The following is a 21,466-nucleotide window of genomic DNA, read 5'->3' as shown; positions in this document are numbered from 1 at the left end:
TTTCATTTTCTCATTAATCATGTGCAGTTACTGTAACAGAAAAGAAAACAAACCCGCTGTTTGAGAAAGTTAGCAATAAAACTGTCCGTTGTGTAGCTCCCTAAACTCTAGCTTAAAGAGATAAGCAGAAATTACATAAAAATTGTCACTATTTTATAGATTTTATTCTTTTTGAGCTTTTTTAGAAAGCATTGGAATTACATTCCAACACACTGATGGGGAAGAGGGGGAAAGAAGCCCTCTTTCCCCAGACTGAGTAGTTAGCCTCACTGACGATTCTCTCCAGGCTGACTCAGGTATTCCTTGAACATGGTCTGGAAATGCAAATGGAACAGACAGATGTGTAAGGCATTGCTGAGCATAAACACTGCAGTACATGCTGCAAGCAGCATGGCCATCAGTCAGGTAAGAAAATGTAGATATTGTTGTTAATATTTTTAGAGGCATAAATGGGTGTATTTACTTGATGTCTTTATTATATACCAAACATACAAAGAACAGACATACACATTTCTAGAGGTATTGCTGATACAGAAGTTACCTATGGGGTTTTTTGTCACATCTTTATCATTAAGGATGCAGCCCCTAGTAGCCTCAAGAGTCTCAAGCACAAGCTGCTGATTAGTTTTGAGGGGGAATACTAAGTCCCTGGTCATGCCCTGGCTTTGTTATTAGCAGGAGCTCTGCCCTGAATGCACTGGGGCAAGGCTAAGCCCTAAATTATTCCCTAATGATTATTTAACATATTTACGGAGTCCATATGTGGAGGAATGCACCACTTTAGCGTTTTTGCAGGAAGTATGCTTAAAGGCTATTACATAGTGTAGTTCCATTTTTTCCTGACTGATGTCATGGGTGGTGCAGATGGTGTACCTGGCTGGTGTGTCCTGTGAGAACAGGACCATTCTTTCGGTGGCATCCAGGAGCCTCTCTAGGCACAGAGGGCTCCTTGTTATGACAGGTAGCTTTCTGAGCATTTCAACAGATGCTTCGGCATGCCAAAAGCATAAAACACTTGGAAGGGAGCATGCAGAATATTTCAGCTGCGTTTCTTAAAATAAATGCTATGGCTTAAATAATAGAAATTTTTCTCACAGACTGTAGAATAACCACTGAAACCAAAATAGCATTTGAGTTATTGGATGTGACATTTGCAAAAATTCCTCAAAATTTGGTAACTATAGGAAGGTCTGGGGATGTTTTGCTTTTTTTTTTCCTAGTCCTTGTGTCGAGGTGAAACACCTCACCTCCTTTTGCTCATCGTTTTTCAAGTCTGTTTAATTCCGATTGCCAGCTTTAATAGATATGCACCAGACATGTTTGGAATCCAGGCAGGCTGGGTGTGCTCATATCTGTGATAAACGTGAGGTTATCATTGCTGTAGGACTGAATCGGGTAGTACATTGTAGTCGGCTGATGGCTGCGAGGGGTGACAGCCCCGTTTCCTTCACACTTTGCTGACCACCAGAGGAAGATGCCTGGTGTTCAGTGCTGTGGCACTGAACACACAGAAACATCCAGCCCCAGCGCACAGTGTGTAATGCATCTCCTCAGGGAAAGGCTGGGGTTTGCTTTGGCATCCTGTGCCGAGATGAACAGCAATATGCTGGTGAGAATCAAGATGTGTTGGTGGGAGATGGCGTTGGGAAAGCGATGACAGAGATGTGTAGGAATCCCAGGGAAAGCTTGATGCGGTGGCGCAGTCACCCAGCCTTTCCCTCGCTCTTGTGTAAGATGATGTAAGGTGACGATAAGCTTAACTGCAGTCGGTCCTGTTCTGGTGTTAATTACCAGTGACTGCATCGCTTCTGATAGGATTAGAGGAGTATATAATATGCCTACAATTAAGTCTGATTTTGATCTTAGCAGCCTCAGACAATAAAAATGCAAATATCATTTGAGACCAGTTGAAATATTTTTAAGAGTATTGCTCAAAAAGGAAAAGAACAAAGTAATCAGTGGTTGGTCAGAACAAGACAATATGACCTACTTTAGTTTCAAAACCAAACAAACTGACCACAGAGCTCTTATCTGCATACTTAAGTTTTTCCTGCATCTTTCCTTTGTACCGAATCAGGTGACCGCTGTATCACAACCTTTATTTCGGAAGGGAAACTCAATCAAAAACATTGTGCTCCTGATCCTATTTTGCAAGTAATTCCTTTTACACTTCCACAGCAGGGGAAAGTACAGATCTTTCCACTTGGATCTATGTATTGCCAAGCAAAGCGTGCTTGGTAGGAAAGACACATCCTTTATTATGAATGCCATAGCCGAGAGCACCTTTGTCACCCATATTCAGCCGCTGAGTTATTAAGAGCTTTGGACTGTGTTACACAGAGAAAAAGATAAAAATAGGGTGTCTGACGCACGCATCCCATGTTGCTCGCCAGGAAACTGAATCGCTATACCACCAAGTACAGTATCCCAGAGCATGTGTGGAAAATATGCATGGACGTGAACATGCGAGATCTTTCCTCACCTAGCAAAATGCTCAGTCACCCTTTTCCCTCATCCCATTTTACACTAATCTTGTTTGATACTCCCTCTATGCGCTAGCAAATCTAACAGCCTGGAGTACTGCAGCTCTGCCTCTACTGGCACCACTCCTCTTGACATTTTGTTGAATGATGTGACAATAATATTGCTCTTCGATGTCTTGAGGGAATTGTACAATATTCTTGATGTGCCCAGCTGAGAGTAAGCAGGATCTTGCCCATTCTCCAGACATCTTCAGTGTTCTGAAAATTCCCAAAGCGCAACGTTGTCTGTCACAGAAATCGTGTGCTGGGTGCGTAATCTAAAATAAGTCATTCACAGTATGTGCTCCTTTAAGTGTTAATCCTTGCATTGCTTTCTTTCATTGCTTTTGTTGGCATACACAATTATGTGACATAATATAAAAGTAAATAATATGATGCAATGGGTAAAGCTGAAATGGAAATACAAATTTGAGATCAGATGCCTCCTGCCACAGAAGACGACATAAAACTTGTGACATGAGTGTGAGTTTTGCCTGTTTTGAGGGCAGCAAAATCAAGCATATAGTCATTACATTAGTCTTTCTGGATGTTTCTGGCACTTTCCAAGTCAGAGAGTAAGTAACTATGGGTGATGGATCCAAAGCAAAGCACAGAATGGCTCTAGGACAGGGACTTTGAAAAAAGTAAACATAAATTCAGTTTGAAGATCACAAACCTTAAAAAACAGTGCAAAACGTGCATCTGAGATCTTATTATTTATTCTCCAGCATGTGAACACTTCTTGGGGGAGGGCAGGTGTGCAAAGCTGAGGACTGTGGGTGTTTGATTGCCTCCTGGTAGGAAACCTGTGGGAAAAGCACAAGCTGAGACTTAGCAGTAGGTTACAAGATATGGCAGCAGCCGAGTTCAGATTTCAAGATAAAACCTGAAATAGCAGAACCCAATGCAAGACCAAGGTTTTTGGTCCCCTTTGCCTGTATTCAGTAAAACATATGGGTACCTTGGTGTGCAACTTTGCTTTTGCTGAACTGAGGTTTGAGTTACTCGCTAGTCTATTTTTACGTTTTAAGTGGCCTTGTAATTCAATATGTGTTTGTTTTAATTTTACACTCCCCATAAAAAGCACCCTCCATGACGAGTTGGAGAAGTGACCGCTAGTAATGCACAGAAATTTATTTGGCTGGCGTGTCACACTATCTTACTTTTCCCCCTGAAAAACCGCATGCTGCTCTTGACCAAAGATACCCCACGATACCTTGAGTCTCTTCTGTTACCTCAGCTTTGCTGCCAAGACTCTGGAGATGCTGAGGCGGGGTAAGATCACCCCGGGACAAATCCAGGTTGCTCTGCCAGCCCAGCTCATGCACACTGATGGAATTACTAAATAGGCAGGGCTGCCATGTGAGGGGGCAGGGTGGTGATGAGTAGGACGGTGGCTTCCCCATGGTCACTGGCTGTACCAGGAGCACACCTGTTATCACCTACCGGCAGCTCAGGCTGCGTGTCTGTCTCTGGGGTATAAAGCCAGAAAGTCCTCTTTTTGCAGTGTAGTGCTAATGTTGGTGTCCAGGGTTGTAGGAAGCGGGTGTTCCAAGTGGGGCCGGACTAAGTCTTCCAGCCCATGGCACCCTGCTGAAGGCAATGTACAGGCACATCTCTGCTTTTCTTTCTTCGTCACTTTGCTGATATTGCAGATCTTCAAACTGCCACTGGTGTGTTTTCAATGTGACAATACTGGTATGGAACCCCCTCATATAGCCTATCATATCACATCACAACGCCCGTCTCTGAGCTGCCTTCATGTCGTGTCTCAGGAATGCAGAGCTCATAAAATACTGTAGTGCTGGAAATGAGCCTTGTTCTCCTTCTGACCCTACGTCCTTCCACATCTGTGTGCTTTAGGTAAGGGTGTAAAATTTGCCATATAAATTGAAATGCTTCCTCTTGGCTCTTCTGACCAAAGTGAGTGTTGAAAAATCCTCAGTATGCCCAATTAGTGATGGAAGATGTGTCTAAGCACAGCATCCTTCCTTGCTCGTGTGTTGGTCACTGTGGTACCTGAAACATTGCCACTGTGCATTCCTGTTGCCGTTCAGCATATTTGATAATGGAGGGGAGGCTTTGTGCCTGTGTTAACACCCGCCAGAATTTTGCAATGCTCAAGGAGTAAAAGTGACTCAAGACCTTTGTTTTTAATAGCACTCCTGATGTCAAATAGTAAAATACATTGGAGGGATAGCCAGAAATTACTTTTTAAGATTTAAGTAGAGTGAAAGCCAGCAATATACAATACAGAAGTTATCTCTGGGATTTGACACGAGTTTCACCATTTGATTTAGAATTATTTAGCTTTGAACTTGCATGCACCATAAAACAAAAGTGTTGCTTCTCACCAAATTATGATAAATTTTGATCTATCAGATTCAGTGATAGTGCAGTGATGGTGAATAACTCATGCCCAAACCCACCTGAACCATTCAGAGGGGAAACTAAGCCTACAACAAAGTGAGCAGGTTTGCTATGGGATGGGGCATCTCCTGGGACAGCCCACCTTGCCCATGCTTCTCTCTTCTAAAGTTGCTGTGTCCTCTCTTCCCTTGGGACAAGGCTTCACAGGTATCAACTGCAAGATAACTGTTTTGTGAGACTCATTTCCTAGTGTCAGGTGGCAGCTTTAAGCAGGACTGTCTGGGGACTCCACAGCAGTGGGAACCTAGAGTAGCTTATATAGGAGATGGTGGGGATGAGGTCAGGCTCTGCTCTTGTTCCCTCCCCAGCCTGTGGCAGAAATAACTCTTCTTGTCATCAGAGCAGTCACTGTAATGTGGTCAGGCCCAATAGCTTCAATGAGATTTTTGTGTGATTATAGCAAGAATTTGACACACATGGTGAGCTACTGGTTGTGTATACGTGATCTGTCTCTATGCTGTCCCGGGAGGTATTTACCAGCATAAAAATCGGTTAATGAGGGGACGAGTCACAAGCAGCAGCCTGCTTCTGAGTGAGGGATGACCCATGAAGCATGGGGATGGATGAGCTGTGTCCTTTCCACTTGCAAACTCCGTCGGTTTTGCCTCCCTCAGTACTGAGAGGGAACATCAAGTTCATTGTGTTTTTTTGTCAAACACTGTGGCAGTATTTATGCAAAGTTTTCTGTGGATGTAGCAGGAGTGCTCAAAAGCGCAGCCCATCTAAAGTACCTCAAGTCCTTCAGGATAATGAGACATTTTCTACGTGCACCTTTTTATTGTACTAATATTACATTACAGGAAAAATGGAAGGGGGGAACATAACACATCGCACCTGTCACAAGTCCCCTCCTTGAATTAGGCTCCCCCGCTTATAAAAATTTAATTGATTCCTAGCAGTTTATGTGCATGGTGCTCAGTGGGTGTTTTCTGTTCTCTTGCCAGCTACATGGTTACTTAGAAAGTGAGCCGCTCACGCTACAGCTGTTCATTGGGACTGCAGATGACCGCCTGCTGCGACCCCATGCTTTCTACCAGGTTCACCGAATCACCGGGAAGACCGTTTCCACCACCAGCCACGAAACAATACTTTCCAACACCAAAGTCCTGGAAATTCCACTTCTTCCAGAGAACAACATGAGAGCAATGTAAGAGTCAGGCAATGTATCTAACATCTAGCAGTTTCCTCTTGGTCTTGGTCACCTCACTTACTTTCTTTTGGTTTTGCTTCTTTTTTTTTTTGTACACGATTTTCCTTTTCCTATCTTTTTTTTTTCCTAAATCTCTCTCTGTAATAGAAGGTTTTCACAACTTTGCTGGGACAAATTGCCCCTAATCGGCTTAACAGCAAAATGAACTTCACAAATATTTATGACAACTGATTGCTTTCATTCTAGAGTTTCAGCCAATGTACTTATTTGCCATTTAAAATAAGTATCTCAGTTACCGAGCTGTAAATATCTCCTACCTCAGCTCCTGCATTTAGTTTCTAAATATGACACCTCTTGCTCCTGTACGCACTAGCACAAGGAACAGGGCCTATTAAAATTTATCTTTGGATGTCAAAGGAAGCTCTTAGAGAGCATTTCCAAGTACCCTCTTGGTTTTTTTGAGACAAATAAAACCACTCATTTCTCACATAATAAAACTCAGCATTTTTATAGCATTTGTTTAGAAGTAAGTCTTCTAGAACTAAGAAAAGTTACCTCTGAGAACCTTTACTCAAAGGTGATGCAATTTACCAATTGGAGTCATTAAACTGGGATAAGTTTAGTCCTATGCAAAAAAGCAGGTGTGGATTTCTGAGTTAGTAGGAGTGATAATTAAATGCTGTGTAAGTCCATTACACATAGGTAAATGTCATTATAGGATTGTATTTAAAGGTTGAAATATCCCTCTGTGTATGTGACATACATGAGACACATATTATTTAATCCTGTCCTCTTTGTCCCCCTCCTTCAAATCATCCTAGCCCTTGTCTGAGTTATCTCACCCCTCCTTCATATGATCCTAACCCTTATCTGAGGTGTCTGCCTTGGGAGGAATTTCTGTGTGCTTGCATGCAAGTACAACTCTCAGTGTGTGTGTAAAGTATAAATGTATTCATATTTATGTATAGATGTATGCACCTTTGTGTGCATCTATAGGGAGATAGAAAGATAAGTAGAAGGTAGACAAAAAGCAGTCCTGACCCCCACCAAACCAAATGCCACAGGAAAATCACAATTTCACTCCTTGTTATTCATAGAGTTTTCTATGCCTTAATGAAGTGGAAAATGGTATCAGACACCTGAAGTCCTTCTGCACATAGTGCTTATTAGAAGCTGGTTTGCAGTGTCATGTACAACATGCCCCGGAGTGCCTCATGTAAATAGAACAGCCAGAATATGTTTAGCTGCATTGCCAACTGGGCTTAGAGTGATCACTCAAAACCCGAGGACCTCTCTCAGTGCATTGTGTTAAAAGTCATGACAAGCCTGCAAAATTATTGGCCCCATTTGCTGTCGTTGTAAGCTGACACAGCTACATTGAGGTTAATGAAATTTCACCAATTTGTACCCAAACAATATTTATTTGGCCCTTTATTTATCCAGTTTGAATCACATTTTTGACCATCTAGGAACATTATTACCATTTCAATCATCTCTCACCCTAAAATAAAGGCAGTTACACAGTTCAGGAGCCAAGCTTAATATTTTTGTGGCATGCATGCCAGATTGTAGTAGAGCTCTCTCAAGAACCACGAACAATGCTTTGGTGTATGTAAGCCTTACACGTCAGTAGTCTAAAACCTCATGTAGCACTAACAATGAATTGAAATTTGGAGCCAAGGACTTTTCTCACACATAGTTTGTGTGTTCAGGCCTTGATTTAGGGAAACACCAAAGCTCATCTGCACATTGAAGTTTTTGCACACTATTGACTTCAGATTTTAATATCCATGATTTACAAGCCTGAATTTAAATGCTTTTTCTCCTCTGAGCTTTATTGGCTCTGAATTGAATCTCATTAAGTACTGTATTTATTTTACAAGTGTTGCTATAGGAGAGACAATATTGAGAAATCCACTGTTTCTTCCATAGCTTAAGGATCTTTGCATAGAATTTTGACATGGGCACAAATATTTCATAATTCTTATGGCTTCACCTGCTAATATGCATTGTTGAGGAGCTTTAACACTTTCATTAGTTTCTTTGATCATATCAGCAAGGGCATTTTTTTAATTCTGAAATCCATACTTCAGAAAAAATGCAGATCAAAACCATGCTGCCATAGTGCTTGTTTGCAGTTTGCTTCAGAACAGAGCTTCAAAGGTCTGGAGGGGGAATTAAACTCTTTGAATGCAAAATAAAATTAAACTATGCATATTCAGTGTAATAAAGTGCATGCCAGAGACCAGTACCCAGAAGAAATTGCCATGTAGGCTTTGTAGTTGTGGCCAAGGCAGAGGTATTTTTGCAGTGGGTTTTTGAGTGTGTATGTTTAGATGTCTTTTGTTCTGGGAACTTCTTCTGTTGAAATTTTCTTTGACAAAAATCCTTACTTGTAAGCTCATCCAGGAGGAAACCAAAGTTAAAAAAAAATGAGAGAGAGGTCAGAAATAGTAATAGTTGTATCTGATGGAAAGCACGTTTTTCCCTAATGTGGAGGGAGGACTCTGAGTTTAGTGTTTTTCATGCAGAACTTCAGCTCAGTGCTCATCTTGGGAGTCTTTCCAACTCGTTCAAATACAAACACATTGACAGTAGAATTAACCTCAGGGACAGCTGTGCTCATTAATAAGCATTTTCAGGACTTTGCCCTAGATTAAAAATCATGTCAGATTTTTCTCCAAATTAGTTGTAACAAGTGCAATTGTAAGTAACCCTGCGTTCTACATTAGTAACACTTTCTGCACCATCATCTCGTTCCATTGACTTTTCTAGTCTTGCTGTTTCTTTGGGTTTTTGGTAGTCCTTAAGCACCATCCTGACAGGATGTGTTGAGGAGGAAGGATCTTTTAGATTTTTTTCCTCTGAGAGCTGAGGTAACATCCTAAATTTGTGTGCTAAATCGCACCTGCTACCTGTTACTGCAGATAGCCCCAACTTAGCTGCTTGTGAATGCAAGTACTAGACTAAACAAAGTGCTGTGTTCCGCCTGGTCATTGGGCTGTGTCTGACTCAGTTTTTTAAGAAGAGCATACAGGAGAGAGGGAAGAGGTTGCACACTCGTGCCTTCCTGAAGTCTGCTTGAAATTCATTGAATTGCTCTGTGTTTCCTTTTGGATAGCATCGACTGTGCTGGGATATTAAAGCTCCGAAACTCTGACATTGAGCTGCGCAAGGGAGAGACGGACATCGGTCGGAAGAACACACGTGTGCGGCTGGTCTTCAGGGTTCATATCCCACAGGCCAATGGCAGGACCCTCTCTTTGCAAGTAGCCTCCAACCCCATTGAGTGCTGTAAGTAGCAACAAACATCCTCCTTTTGCTGGGTATTATCATAAAATCATTTAATCAATAAGATTGAAAAAGACCTCTAAGATCATCTAGTCTGACTGTTAACCACTGTCCACCACTAAACCGTGTCCCCGAGCGCCACATCCACACACGTTTTGAACAGTTTTGAACACTTCCACCCCTAGGCAGTCTTTATCCACCAACATGCTCTACGTTGGTTTTGCATTACCTGTCTAGTCAGTGAACTTTAAACTGCTTTCCAAAAGTATGTGGTTTACACTGAGAACAGAATACCCTTGTCTTGCATTGATTGCTGTAGAAAAACACACACTTGAAGCAAAAGTAGAGAGCAGTTAAACTAATGGTAGACCTGGGAGTGACAGGGTCTTTTATTTTGGCGACTCCTTATCCTAAAGGTAACTGCTATAGAAATTCTGGAAAACATCTCTCCTGCCCTTTTCATTGTCTGTCTCCCCATCATACAGCAAAAACCAGCAAACAAAACCCCAACCCCTTTGATGGGGAGCTACCAGTATACTAGAGCTGACACACTGGCACAAGCTGCCTGCGGCTTCAGAAAACCTCCAGAAACCAGGTTTCTGCACTGGGGTCTCTTTGATTGAACAGACTGCGTTTTATCAGATACACTGAGACACTCTCCAAAGACACCTATATCATTCTTGCTCTGTAAGCCTCATCACCCACCCCCACACAAAACAAAACCTGTTCGTTTTGTGTAGCTTTAACATTTCAGGATAAGTGGTAGAAGCTGAATTTCTGTCTAACTCCCGATGCTGATTTGGTCGGCTGGATGGGCCAAAACAATTTTTTAAGGTTCTGTTGAATTCCACAAAGGGGATCTTTCTGATGCTGACAGAGTAGGGAGTAAAATTAACATCTGGTGGGTATGTGTGGGGTGAGCTCTGGCAGAGGGGATGGAGAAGAAGGCCTAATCATCCTTAACTCCATTCATGCTGGAGGGCAAATCAAAAAATGTGAGGAGTCATGGTTTCATCCTGCTGCTGTTGAAGTTTAGATAGCTTTTCGGTTGCTATATAGCAGGATAAGGCACAATTTGAATTGATCCTGAACTGGTCTGTGCAAAGGTCCCAAGCTCAGGGAGCCACTGAACATGAAGCCGGTTGGATTTTTGTCAGGGAACTCTAGCTTTGAGTGTTGTGTAATGAGCAAATGCATGGCACATGGCTGCTGAAAAAAGGGGAAAACAGGAGAAAAAATAAGTGATAGTGTTACTTCCAGTGCAGAATGTGGAATAAACTGGTGCCAAAAACTTCATACATTTCTTAGTGCATGTAACTCAGGGAGAAACCATATAGTCTGGATAAAGTATCGCATCATCCCTCGAAGCAGCGCTTTCTTCATGTCCTGCTTGAGGGGGCATAAAATGTGCCACAAGAATACCAGATTCTGTTTGCATGGAACTTTGTGTGCTTTGGCACTCAGGTTCTTTTGGAAATATGTTCACTAAAGTACTGGATCACAAGGGCCATGGCTGCTGCTGCTGCAAGACAGTTTGCAGAACTGACAATACAATGTATAGTGATGGAAACCGTACAGTGACGGAAACAAATTTTGAACATGCATGGTTATTACCTTATCATGTGTGCCTTGTAAACACACAGCATAAAAGAAAATTGTTTAAAATAAATGAATTTCAATAAAAATATACTTTTTGATATAATACAGATCAATTTGAGTTTTAAAACACTCATTCATTGTGAGCCTTTTGAATCTGTACTGCTGTTTAACCCTATTGTTTACAGTCAGGGCACTTGAAAACAAAACACGTTTCTTGCAAACCTTCTGACCTTTCTTTGTTTCTGTATCAAACTCAGCTTATCTTATGAGGGCAAGCATTAAGTTAATTACTAGTTCAGTATTTACTTTTTTGTGTATGTTTGTGGTTAACTTTTTTTTTTTTTATCTTCTTTATAACTCTCCAGCTCAGAGATCTGCCCAAGAACTGCCTCTGGTGGAGAAGCAAAGTACTGACAGCTTTCCTGTTATTGGAGGGAAAAAAATGGTACTGACTGGTCATAACTTTCTGCAAGACTCTAAAGTCATCTTTGTGGAGAAAGCGCCAGGTATGTCTTCAATCTAGACTCTGATCTGTCTTTTGCCCCTTTTTAAAGTCTATGTCGAATGATGAAAGCATAAATATGGTAATAGCATTTTTTTCTGTGCATAATATGTTCTCCACGCCACTGGGCAAAGCTGTGGAAGTAATCCCAACCATGCCTAATGCTGAGGTTTTACACTGTGGCAAGTGTAGTTACAGGTAGACAATAGCAGCATTGAAAGTCAACCTTTGCCATTTGTTTTTGTAGCAAACCATGACTGTAGCAGGTAGGGCCTGTGAAAGGCATTGGAAGCCTCTGGTGCCAAGTCCCCATAAAGCCTGCAATACTGTCCATCTTCTTAAACATTTCTGTAACTTGTGGAAGAGAGAGCGGTGCTGCTGCTGGTGTGGGTGCACCTGTGTCTCCTCCTGTGGTGGTTGAGACTGGTGGCACTTAGAAGGTGCTGGCTGAGGGGGACTTGTTCATTTGAAGGACATGTTTCTAGTTTACCGCAAGGACTGGGGGAAGGATACAAGTGCCCACCTACTCCTGCAGTGCATTCGTGGTGGGACTGGTTCTCCTGGAGAAGGATCCCAGGCCAGGCTGAAGCAGGGCAAAGAGCGGGAGCAGGATGTGTCTGCGGGAGCCATGGGGTGCCTGCAGGAGCAGTGGATCACAGGGTAAAAATGCATAGTGTGTGTATATGCCCCCTGTGGGAATAGGTGGTGGGAGCAGAGCTGTGAGTCAAAGTCAGGCTCTGAAACAAGACTGTTAAGGATAGTTTTGAGTCTTGTTTTGGAAAGGGTTTCCCTGGCGCTGGCACAAGCTACGGATTCCTCAGCTGCCGACTGAACCCCCCCCCCTCGGACTTTAAACAGTCTTGGGCACTCCTTAGGCTGACAGCGCTGGCTTTGACACTGTGCTTGTTTAACCCTTGATGTCCACGAGGTTCCCACGCTTTTCTCCTGCCCACAGCCCCTACCAACAGCACAGGCAGTCAGGCCATGGGGCAGGATGGCAGGACAAGCAGGGGAGTGTCTAGAGGGCAAGACTTCAAGTCTTTGGGCTCAGCAAGCTCAGGAGAAGAGCAGAAGACTTCCCTAAAGTTTCCCAGTGGAATCCTGGGTTGGTGAGGTTTAAGTCACCCAAAGTGCGCATACGGGATGGAGGTAATGCCTTGACTCCTCGGGGAGAGACAGTGGCACTATTCCTGTGACCCCCAAGCACTGCACACACTTGGGCTGTGGCTGCGACATCAGCAGAATGTCCTTTTTGTTTCTTAAGAAAGTTGAAAAAGAAAGGAAAAAGGTGGTATTGCAATTTAAAAAACCTGAATTTTGCTCTCTCCATGGATCAGCTGGGGGGAGAAAATGACTGTCTACTTTATATTTAAACTTCCTTTGCTGCACAGAACTGGGTTAGTGTGACATGTCAGGAGTGGAGTCCTCGGTCTGTCTCATTACAGGAAGGAAACCACATTAGAGTGCTTTCCTTCGTACTTATTTCCTCTCCTCTTCCTTTTTTGAGTTAGAAAATTTTGAAGTATTACGTCCCAAAGGATTGTGATGGTGATGCTCTTTGCCCACCAGCAGGTACCACAGTGGAGGTTTGAACACTGTATCCCTTTGCATTGAGTACCCTAAAAGCAGGATATTCAATGTGTAGCTTTAAGTTACAGAATTTAAGATCCTTCCTGGATTTAGTAGTCTCACAGTAGGTTTGTTGCAGTTGCAGGGCTGTACAGTCCAGGGGCTGAGCCTTTAAAGTCTAGAGTGTGTAGCGTCTCCAGCAGCTGCAATCATGTCACTAGGAGTGACACACAAAAAGCAAAGTTGCTGACTGATCTGGGCTGAGCAATTTTTAAGACTTCTGTGGTGAATTGTGTGCTATGCTGCCTGACACAGCTCAATGCATTGGAAGCAAACAAGAGCAATGCATCATTGCTTTAGTGGCAGAGTGCTCCGTCTGGATTTTTGAACAGAGTCACTGTATTTAACGTCAAATGAACAAGCATTAGTAGCTTTTGCTTTTGTAAATCAGCACGAGGTGTTTCTTTGCCTTTCAGCTCTTGCATGTCAGTGAAAGTAGGTCAAGAGAAGGAACACCAACATAGTTTCTCTTTCTCTTAGAGAGCTGGTTATGAACTTTTGTGATTAGCTGGAGACATTCATTAGTTTTGCTGCTTTTACCACTTTTGTTTTTGAATTTGGAATGTTAATCACGTTCCTGGTTGGTAGCAGCCAAACACAGCTATTACAAAGTAATAGATCACAGGAATCCTTGTGCTTATAAAGAGAACGTATCTTTTGTGTAAAATTTAAATATTATACTATACGAACTCATGTCTTCAGTCCTCACTCCGACAGAGTGCCCAAGCCAGGAGGCAGTCTCCGGAAGCTCGTCTAATTCCTGCTAGTCTGCATACTTAATTGGTTAACTCAAAGAGTTTGAGAACACTTTTGTTTGCCTTTCTCCCCCTCCTTCCCCGTTCCATCTAAATAACTGAATAATTTCTCTAAGTCTGCTGAGTGTTTTTTCAAGCATGAGTCCGAAGCTTTCAGTCTTCAGGGCTAGCCCTCAGCTGTTGTAGTCTCTGGAGGAATGGCATTATCCTGGCCTCCTTTCCTGGGGAGTCAGTCTCAGCAGTGACTCATACAAGAGGGAATCCCTGAAGAATGATCAAATCAATCCTTCTGCTGGGGAGGCAGTGGCTTGGTGCTTTCAGCTTAACCCATTACTGGCTGCTGTTCAGTCCAGAGGCACGTGAAACAGAGCAAAACAAACTTTGCAGGCCTGTGACTCAGTGTCTCACACAGGAGAAAGGGGTGAAGGCACGGCACACTGAAAGGACCAAGGGAGAAGCGCTGTGATGACCTCCTCTGGAAGGAGGAGACCTCATGGTTGAGATCCAGTGCTCAGGCAGAAGGCCCCCCTTTGGATAAATAGTGAGAGTGTTCAGAATTGAACTAAATTTTGCTCAAACCTTTAACAGTACCATAAAAATAGTTCTCAGGTGTTGAAGTGAGTCCTTATTTTACGGGATTTTGAGCAATGCTCTGTTGCTTGCACATTAGACCATATTTTCCAGTGATGAATGATGGTATAAAATGGTCATCCAAGAAACCTAGTGGTAGTGAAAATGTGAATACTAAATGTACTTTGAGAGGTTTCACTCTTAAATTCAGTATTTCCTTAGACTGGGGAGCCCCACAATGACTTTGTCTCTTAAATATTACACTAATAATTGTTTTTCCTATCTTCTTTCACTTTCTGTCTCTCTTTGTAGTCATGCTTTTCTCTTCCTGAGGTTCCAAAGTGTCATGTGTGTGTGTCATGGTTGTTGGATGCTACATTTAGGATGTCCATCACCTATCTGTTTTTCACCAGAAGAATTAGTACTTTGTAAAATATAAAAAAGTCTGCAATTTCTTACTGGCAAAGGCCCTTGATGTCTGTAGGCTGGGATTCACTGTGTAGGCAAGGTGTGCATTTTAGTTACAAAAGCGGATGAAATGAGGTTGGTGTTTGTTAGCTTTGGGAGGAAGTGTTTGTCTAGGAGAGGCAAAATTTTTCGTGTTAACACACGCATCTGCATGGATTGTGATTTGGGATTACAATAGAAGACTGACTTAGTTCCTTATAATTTAAAAACTTTTATTTGTCAGGCAACAAAAATATGAAAATGCAGAGGTGTTTGGAGGGTGTGTTTTAATGACCATATCTGTCAGCTACCTTTTTTTGGTAACAAATTCTACAAACACTCTGTTTTCAAAGCTGTTTTTTTTTAAAGTAATATGGATTACTGAACACAAAACAGAAAAAAAGCCTAACAGAAACAACCAGACTAATGGCTCTTAGTATATCATATTATGATTAGAGATCTATAAAACTGAGTGTGGTGGAAAAATCCTGGTTTTCTTCCCTCTATTCACAAAATGTATTCTGTAATAGATGAGTGAAAGCTCAGTGATGAGAGACAAAGCCAATATCCCAAGAAACAAAGCACAAGAAAGTTGTGGGTATGTCTTCCTAGCATGCTGTAGGATGTTTTGAGTTAGAAAGAATAGCCCAAGGTATTTTGGGATTTAGAAAGAGCCTCATACTGAGATCTGAAAGAGTTAATCTACCCTGCAAATTACTCCTTGCTCAAAAATTGCTTCTTGTTCCTGTAGCTAGAGTGGTTTTGACACTGGAAGTAGCTCAAGTATTTCTGGACTTCATGGATTTGACCAAGTCTAGACATACCTAAGAGATCAGGTTAAACTGACTGAATCTTCATTATTATCAAGTTGTGATCTATGGGAAGAAATAGTAGTTTGATGTATTATTATTAATTATCATTCAATTGGGTTACCACTAGTTAAGTTAGAACTCCAAACCCATTTCTTTGCTTTTGTGCTTAGTGATGAGAGCTCAAGACAAGAGATTTAAGGAGCCAAAAGGCCAAAATGTAACATCCAACTTCTCTATGGGATTAGTTTCTCAAGTAACACTGACTTTGAAATACTTATTCTGGGCTATAAATGTTGAGGGCCACTTTGTCCTGGTCAAAGGCCTGCGTCAAAGCTTCTCTATAACAAATGCCCCTCCCTGAAGATGCATCACTCTCTTTGATGGACATTTATAGAGCTCACAATTTGTAATGCTATATCTCTGAGTAACTCCAGACTTACAGACTTTAGAGGTTTTGAACATGTTGTTAATTACTGCAGCTTCAAATAGACAGTCATCCTAGCACCTACACACTCTGTAACCTGATTGCATAATATCCTCAGCTATTGTGCCCAAAGCCTTTGTCGCTCAAAGTTCCTGAAAGACAGAGAAATAAACAGCACATAAGCAACATTTCCTCCAGGGATTTTTCTCTTTTTTAATAGTTTCAAGCAATTAAAGTGCTTTTCAGATTTAGTTATTGCTTCCAACTGTTCCTTTTGCTCCTGTTTTTATTTTGTTAAATGGATTTTTCTGTCAAAACTGTTCCTCTTCCCTGCTGGAACAGGTTTTGCTCTTAGAACATGAAGGTGCTGATGTGTAATGGTAATAGTTATACTAGAGCAAATGAAAGATAACTGGGTGCAATCAGCAATTTTTTTTTTGTATATATGCCAAAGAAAATCATCTTTCTTTAAGTATTTCAGATGGGAAAACTTGCAGTTTGCCTCTTGTTAAATGTGTGGTCAAGCTTGGTCAGCTGAATGCTTGCACAAAGGAAATGCAACATGGAAAAAGAAGGAAGCTGGATGAATTTAGGTGTCCACTCAAGCATTTCACAGTTTTTTGTTCATCTCAAATTTCCCTGTCTCTGGAAAAGATTAGAGTCAATCAATTGCTGCTTAAAGATATACATCAGTCTGATGAATTCAGTTCTGTTTCCTGTATGTCGTGTGAGCAGATTTACCTTGTTGTATTACAGCTAACTTAAATACAGTTTTTTAGCTTCAGGAGAACTTATAAAAAGTTGTGGAAAACGATATGTTGATGAAGCATTTGAGTGCCTTGTGGATGGAACAGATGCATTGAGGAAGCACATGGGCTTTTTTGTTTGACTTAGATACACTGTAGAGCTTAGGGTTTGGAGTCTGTTTTGACGTGATGTGATGTGATGTGATGTGATGTGATGTGATGTGATGTGATGTGATGGGGAGACGGGTGACCTGAGTCTTGGCAGAGCTCCATTTGGTAAAAGATCTTACATTCTCAGAGATCTTTCCATTGCTTTTTCCATTGCCAGTAGCAGTCACAGTTTGGGGGGCAACTGGCCAAGAAGGGGTCATGTTTCACACGGGTAATCATACTGTAGCTCACATAATAAATAAGCAAGTGGCAAAACTCTCTTTCCCCCTCTAGTCAGATGGACAGATACTACATAATTTTGTCATTATCTGTCAGTTTATCCAAGTTCAGGACACACGTTCTAGTTGGCAGTGAGTGATTGCACGCTGACTCATGCGCAGAGGTTAAAAATTCGGGAAACTAGATAAACTGGAAACTTCAAAGGCATACAAGTTGAGAGCATGGAGTTCACATGAAGGTCACTTGAACCTAGTTCCTAGAGATATATTGATAGCTGAAGGGGTTTCTGGCCACTGCCCAGAGATAGATATCCTTGGGCGAATAGTGTCATCAGATGATGGAGTCATTTGATGGTGGAACCCTTTCACGTGCACAGAGGAGTAGTGATTGCAGCTCGTAGGAAATGTCAGCATGTTTCAGTTTTTCCTGGCTGTTTAGTCTAGGGAATGGTAAAGACAGAGTGGGACACCAGCCATACACGAGATGTTGTCAGCGGCAACAAGCCTCATCCAGAGTGTTGCTCTCACAGTGAAGAGTGAGATCAATCAATCACAGATACTTACTGTGGTCAACAGAGAAACAGAGAATAACCATGTGGTCTCAAAAGTAACTTGTCTGAGTAATCCTGTGAATTTTTTATTATTATAGAAAATGTGGCTGAATGCTGCAAGTTTATTCTTTCATGTCTTCCAAACAAAGTGGCTTCAAACAGCTGTATCTGTGCAATCAAAGCTTTATCTCTGAGCTTTTACAACTAGCACAAGATTTCAAATAGTTTTTACTGTTACTATTCCAGTAGGACCCTCTGTCCAAATACACAGCCCTTACAAGACAGCTGAGAGTCTAATGAAGCCATCAGTGCATACAGTGGAGGAAAGAAGTATGGTGAGTTGACTTTGGCTGGATGCCAGGTGCCCACCAAGCTGCTCTCTCACTCCTCCTCCTCAACAGGACAGGGGAAGAAAATAAGATGAAAAAGCTCATGGGTGAAGATAAAGACAGGGTGATTGCTTATCAGTTACAGTCATAGGCAAAACAGGCTCTGCTTGGGGAAAATAGTTTGTTCCCAATTAAAAATAGAATAGGATAGTGAAAAACAAAAGGTAAAACTGAAAACCACCTTTACTCAGGTGGACATCACAGGAAAAGTGGGGAGAGATGAGGGAAGAGGATCATGTTCCTTTTAGGTCTATTAAGGAACTAAGATTACACCTTCAAGAGCAATGTGGAAGAAAATATAATTACATTTAAGAGAGGAATAGAGATAAGTCATTTTCAAAGTATGCCTTGTTGCTGGGAAGCTGATGTCAAGATGGAAAATCAGAGGAGAGGAGGAGGAGGGACCTTTAAGACTGAGCCTGGCGTTCTTGGATTAGAGAGACAAAAGAAGGGGCATGAGGGGGACAATGAGGTGGAAAAATATAAAAATGCCTGCTGTTTAGACTCTGCTAAAATGTCACAAGGAATTGCCATAATGGGATATTTCTGGAAGATGAGAAGTTGTGGTCATAAAAATAAAATGAAGAGTCTCAAAAACTGATCAAGAAGGTTGAAAGCATTTGGATCAAACTTACGGCTTAAGATGAGAAAGAACTAGAAGTAGCTATAGTACAGGTGGCAGTGTTGGCATCCAGCACAGAAGTAGAGGAAAAGAATTATTCATGGAAGAAAAATTTGGAACTTGATTTAAACTGGCTGTGAGGTTTGATACTCCAATAGTCTGAGAAAATATGATACAGATTAGACCAAAGAAGATGGACCAGGAATATTTTACTCAGTTTCAGCTGCAGAGTCACAGGTTCAGCCTACTAGAGCTTCACAGAGGAAAGTAAAATTGTGAAGACAAGGAGATGACGTGAATGTAATCAAAACCAGAGTGAAGTACTGTCATGACTGCTGGTGGGTGGCTGTGCTGGGTGTGCTTTGTTTGCCCTGCCTGCTCTAGAGAGATTTTTCAGAGATGTCAAGCTTCAGTTTTACTTGGAATTTGTGTGTCTTAGACCTGAAATTACTTAAAGTTGTTAAATAAAACCCTCGGACCAATGATAATTTGAATAGGGGGAGGTGCCAGAGAACACAAATTGCATAACTAGCTTCCATTCTGCTGAAAATAGTATCTGGCAAATCATTCCAATGCTTTTGGCTCAAAATGAACACCAATCAGTCAGTTGTCAGCACAATGCCTCCTTTTAATTACCTGAACTAAAATTACAGTTCATTTGCAAACACTTGAACTCAGAGTAATTAAGTCTGTTAGACATACTGTGGTAAAAGCAGCTGAAAAGCGTCACTATTTAGGCAAAGTGAGTCCCTCAGCTTTTGGCTTGCCCAGATGAGCAACCAGAGAGGAAGCACATGTCTGGCACAGATGCCCAAGTACTGTATGATGCAGTTTGTGCTGGATTTCCATCACCTAGTCGCTGCATGACTTTTTTATTGTTAATTTAAAGTAAAGAAGAGAGAAAAAGTAACTTGAGAGCATCCTTTTAATGACAGATACGCCTAAGTCTACATAGTATTCAGCTCAGTACTCCAAAAATGTATAGCTGAAGGAAGGGATAAAATACATATGCTGCAAAAATGCTTATGAGGAGACACAAACAAATGCAGCACCTTTTATGTGGAAATGAAAATAGGTCAAAATGCCTGAATCCTGCTGTGCATGGATGGATGCATGCCAGAAGACATGCCAGGGATGGGGAGCGAAGCTGTGGGGGAAGTCTCTGTAGCAGGACAGTAGGCTGTGAGGAGGGCAGAAGAACAGCTGCAGGACTTCCTGGCAAGGGAGAGGGAAATAGAGTAAGCAAAAATCTGACTAGCCATGTGGTCTCATAGCAAAAGTAGTGAAAAGAGCAAAGTGGTTGGAGAGGCAAACAGGGATGAGGTGCTGGGCAGTAGGTAGGCAGGCCGTGACACCAGCAGAAGCAGCAGCAGGAGGTAGAGCTGCTCTGAAGGTGGCTCTGGGACCAGGAGGCATCTTGCTGCTCACAGCCCTAAGGGATGTAAATCTCAGGAGAGCAAAGTACCATTGAGGAGATCAAGAGAATGGTCATTTACATTGGAGATGTAAGTGGCCACTTAACATTGCAGATACTTTCTGCTGCCTCTGTATTTCTGCGTGTTTTCTTGCTCTCTTGCCCCACCTTCCCTATACATCTCATGTCAGACTGCTTGGCTGGTGTTGGTTCACCCTCATAAATGTCTTTAAGATGTACACCAGTGTGTCAGCACAGGCACAGAATCCCACCCACTCGGTAGGATTCCCTTCCCTTCATGGTGTTCAGCTGGGGAAACATTGTTCACAGCAAGACACCTGCAAGACTGCCTGAGAAAAGGTTACTGTCTCTGCAAAATCCGGCACTAGTACACCCTTGCCAGCAAATATGTGCCAGCAGGTGAGACAGTGCCAGTGGGTCATGCCCAGGCCTGGTGTGGGGAGTGCTGTCCTCCAAGCAATAGAGCTGCCTCCTTGCCTCTCTCACTGCCAGCCCAGGTGCAGATCTGGCTCGACTTGCCTTTCCCCTGGAATCCCCTCCGCACGGAAACGGATAGCTTTTGAGTCTGAAGATGAGACTTTGCCTTAGTCTTCATCGTCTTTTCATGGAAATCCATCCATTCCTTCTGAATGTGTTCACAGATCAGTCGTCTCAGTGTCATGAGGGTACTTACCAGGGAAAAGGGGTTAGGGTGCAAATTGAAAATTCGTGAATCCTTCAATCCTCAGGGATTTAAATATGCATTGTTAGGGCCATATAGGAAAGTAGGCAGAGCACCTCAAAATGACACTGCATTGCGTCTGTGCCCTGCCTGTGTTGGACATGTTAAAGTAATCTGGGATGTAACAGGAATTATTGTTCAGGGTAATCTCACAACATATTAATCAAGTAGTGTGTTCCTTTGGGAGAGTAAGTCTTGTTTCACCATTTTACGTGGAGTATATGAATGTAAATACAGATTTACAGTGCAGCCAGTACAGTCAAACTCTGTTGAATTGCAGTCTGGGAGAGTATAAAATGTACCCTGTGTACAGGCAGTGAAATCCTACATAATATCTATTCTTCTCATATCTCAAGTGAACACAGGTCTACTAAAGAGTATAGACTGTTTTAAACTCCTGTAGTAAAGTGCCTGCATGCTCCCATTATGCCCATTTCAAAGAGGTAAGGTTTAAAGTGGTTGCCACATGTTACACTCTCCTG

The 21,466-nt window shown here is 42.1% G+C and overlaps 1 protein-coding gene across 4 annotated transcripts in view; it reads left to right on the top strand.

Annotated features, from left to right (window-relative positions):
• The window catches only part of NFATC1 (nuclear factor of activated T cells 1), a 111,100-nt gene that overhangs the window by 38,380 nt on the left and 51,254 nt on the right, over positions 1-21,466 (top strand). For all 4 annotated transcript variants that reach the window (XM_027676002.1, XM_027676000.1, XM_027676001.1 and 1 more), the window contains exons 4-6: positions 5,897-6,099; positions 9,224-9,396; positions 11,358-11,498. In XM_027676002.1, the coding sequence (XP_027531803.1) occupies positions 5,897-6,099; positions 9,224-9,396; positions 11,358-11,498 (517 nt within the window). The remainder of the gene's footprint in view (positions 1-5,896; positions 6,100-9,223; positions 9,397-11,357; positions 11,499-21,466) is intronic.

The sequence above is a fragment of the Neopelma chrysocephalum genome, unplaced genomic scaffold, assembly GCF_003984885.1.
Source record: "Neopelma chrysocephalum unplaced genomic scaffold, ASM398488v2 Primary Assembly neopelma1_26, whole genome shotgun sequence".
Taxonomy (NCBI): Eukaryota; Metazoa; Chordata; class Aves; order Passeriformes; family Pipridae; genus Neopelma; species Neopelma chrysocephalum.
Note: the sequence above shows the minus strand (reverse complement) of the source record. Positions and strands in the feature narration are given on the sequence as shown.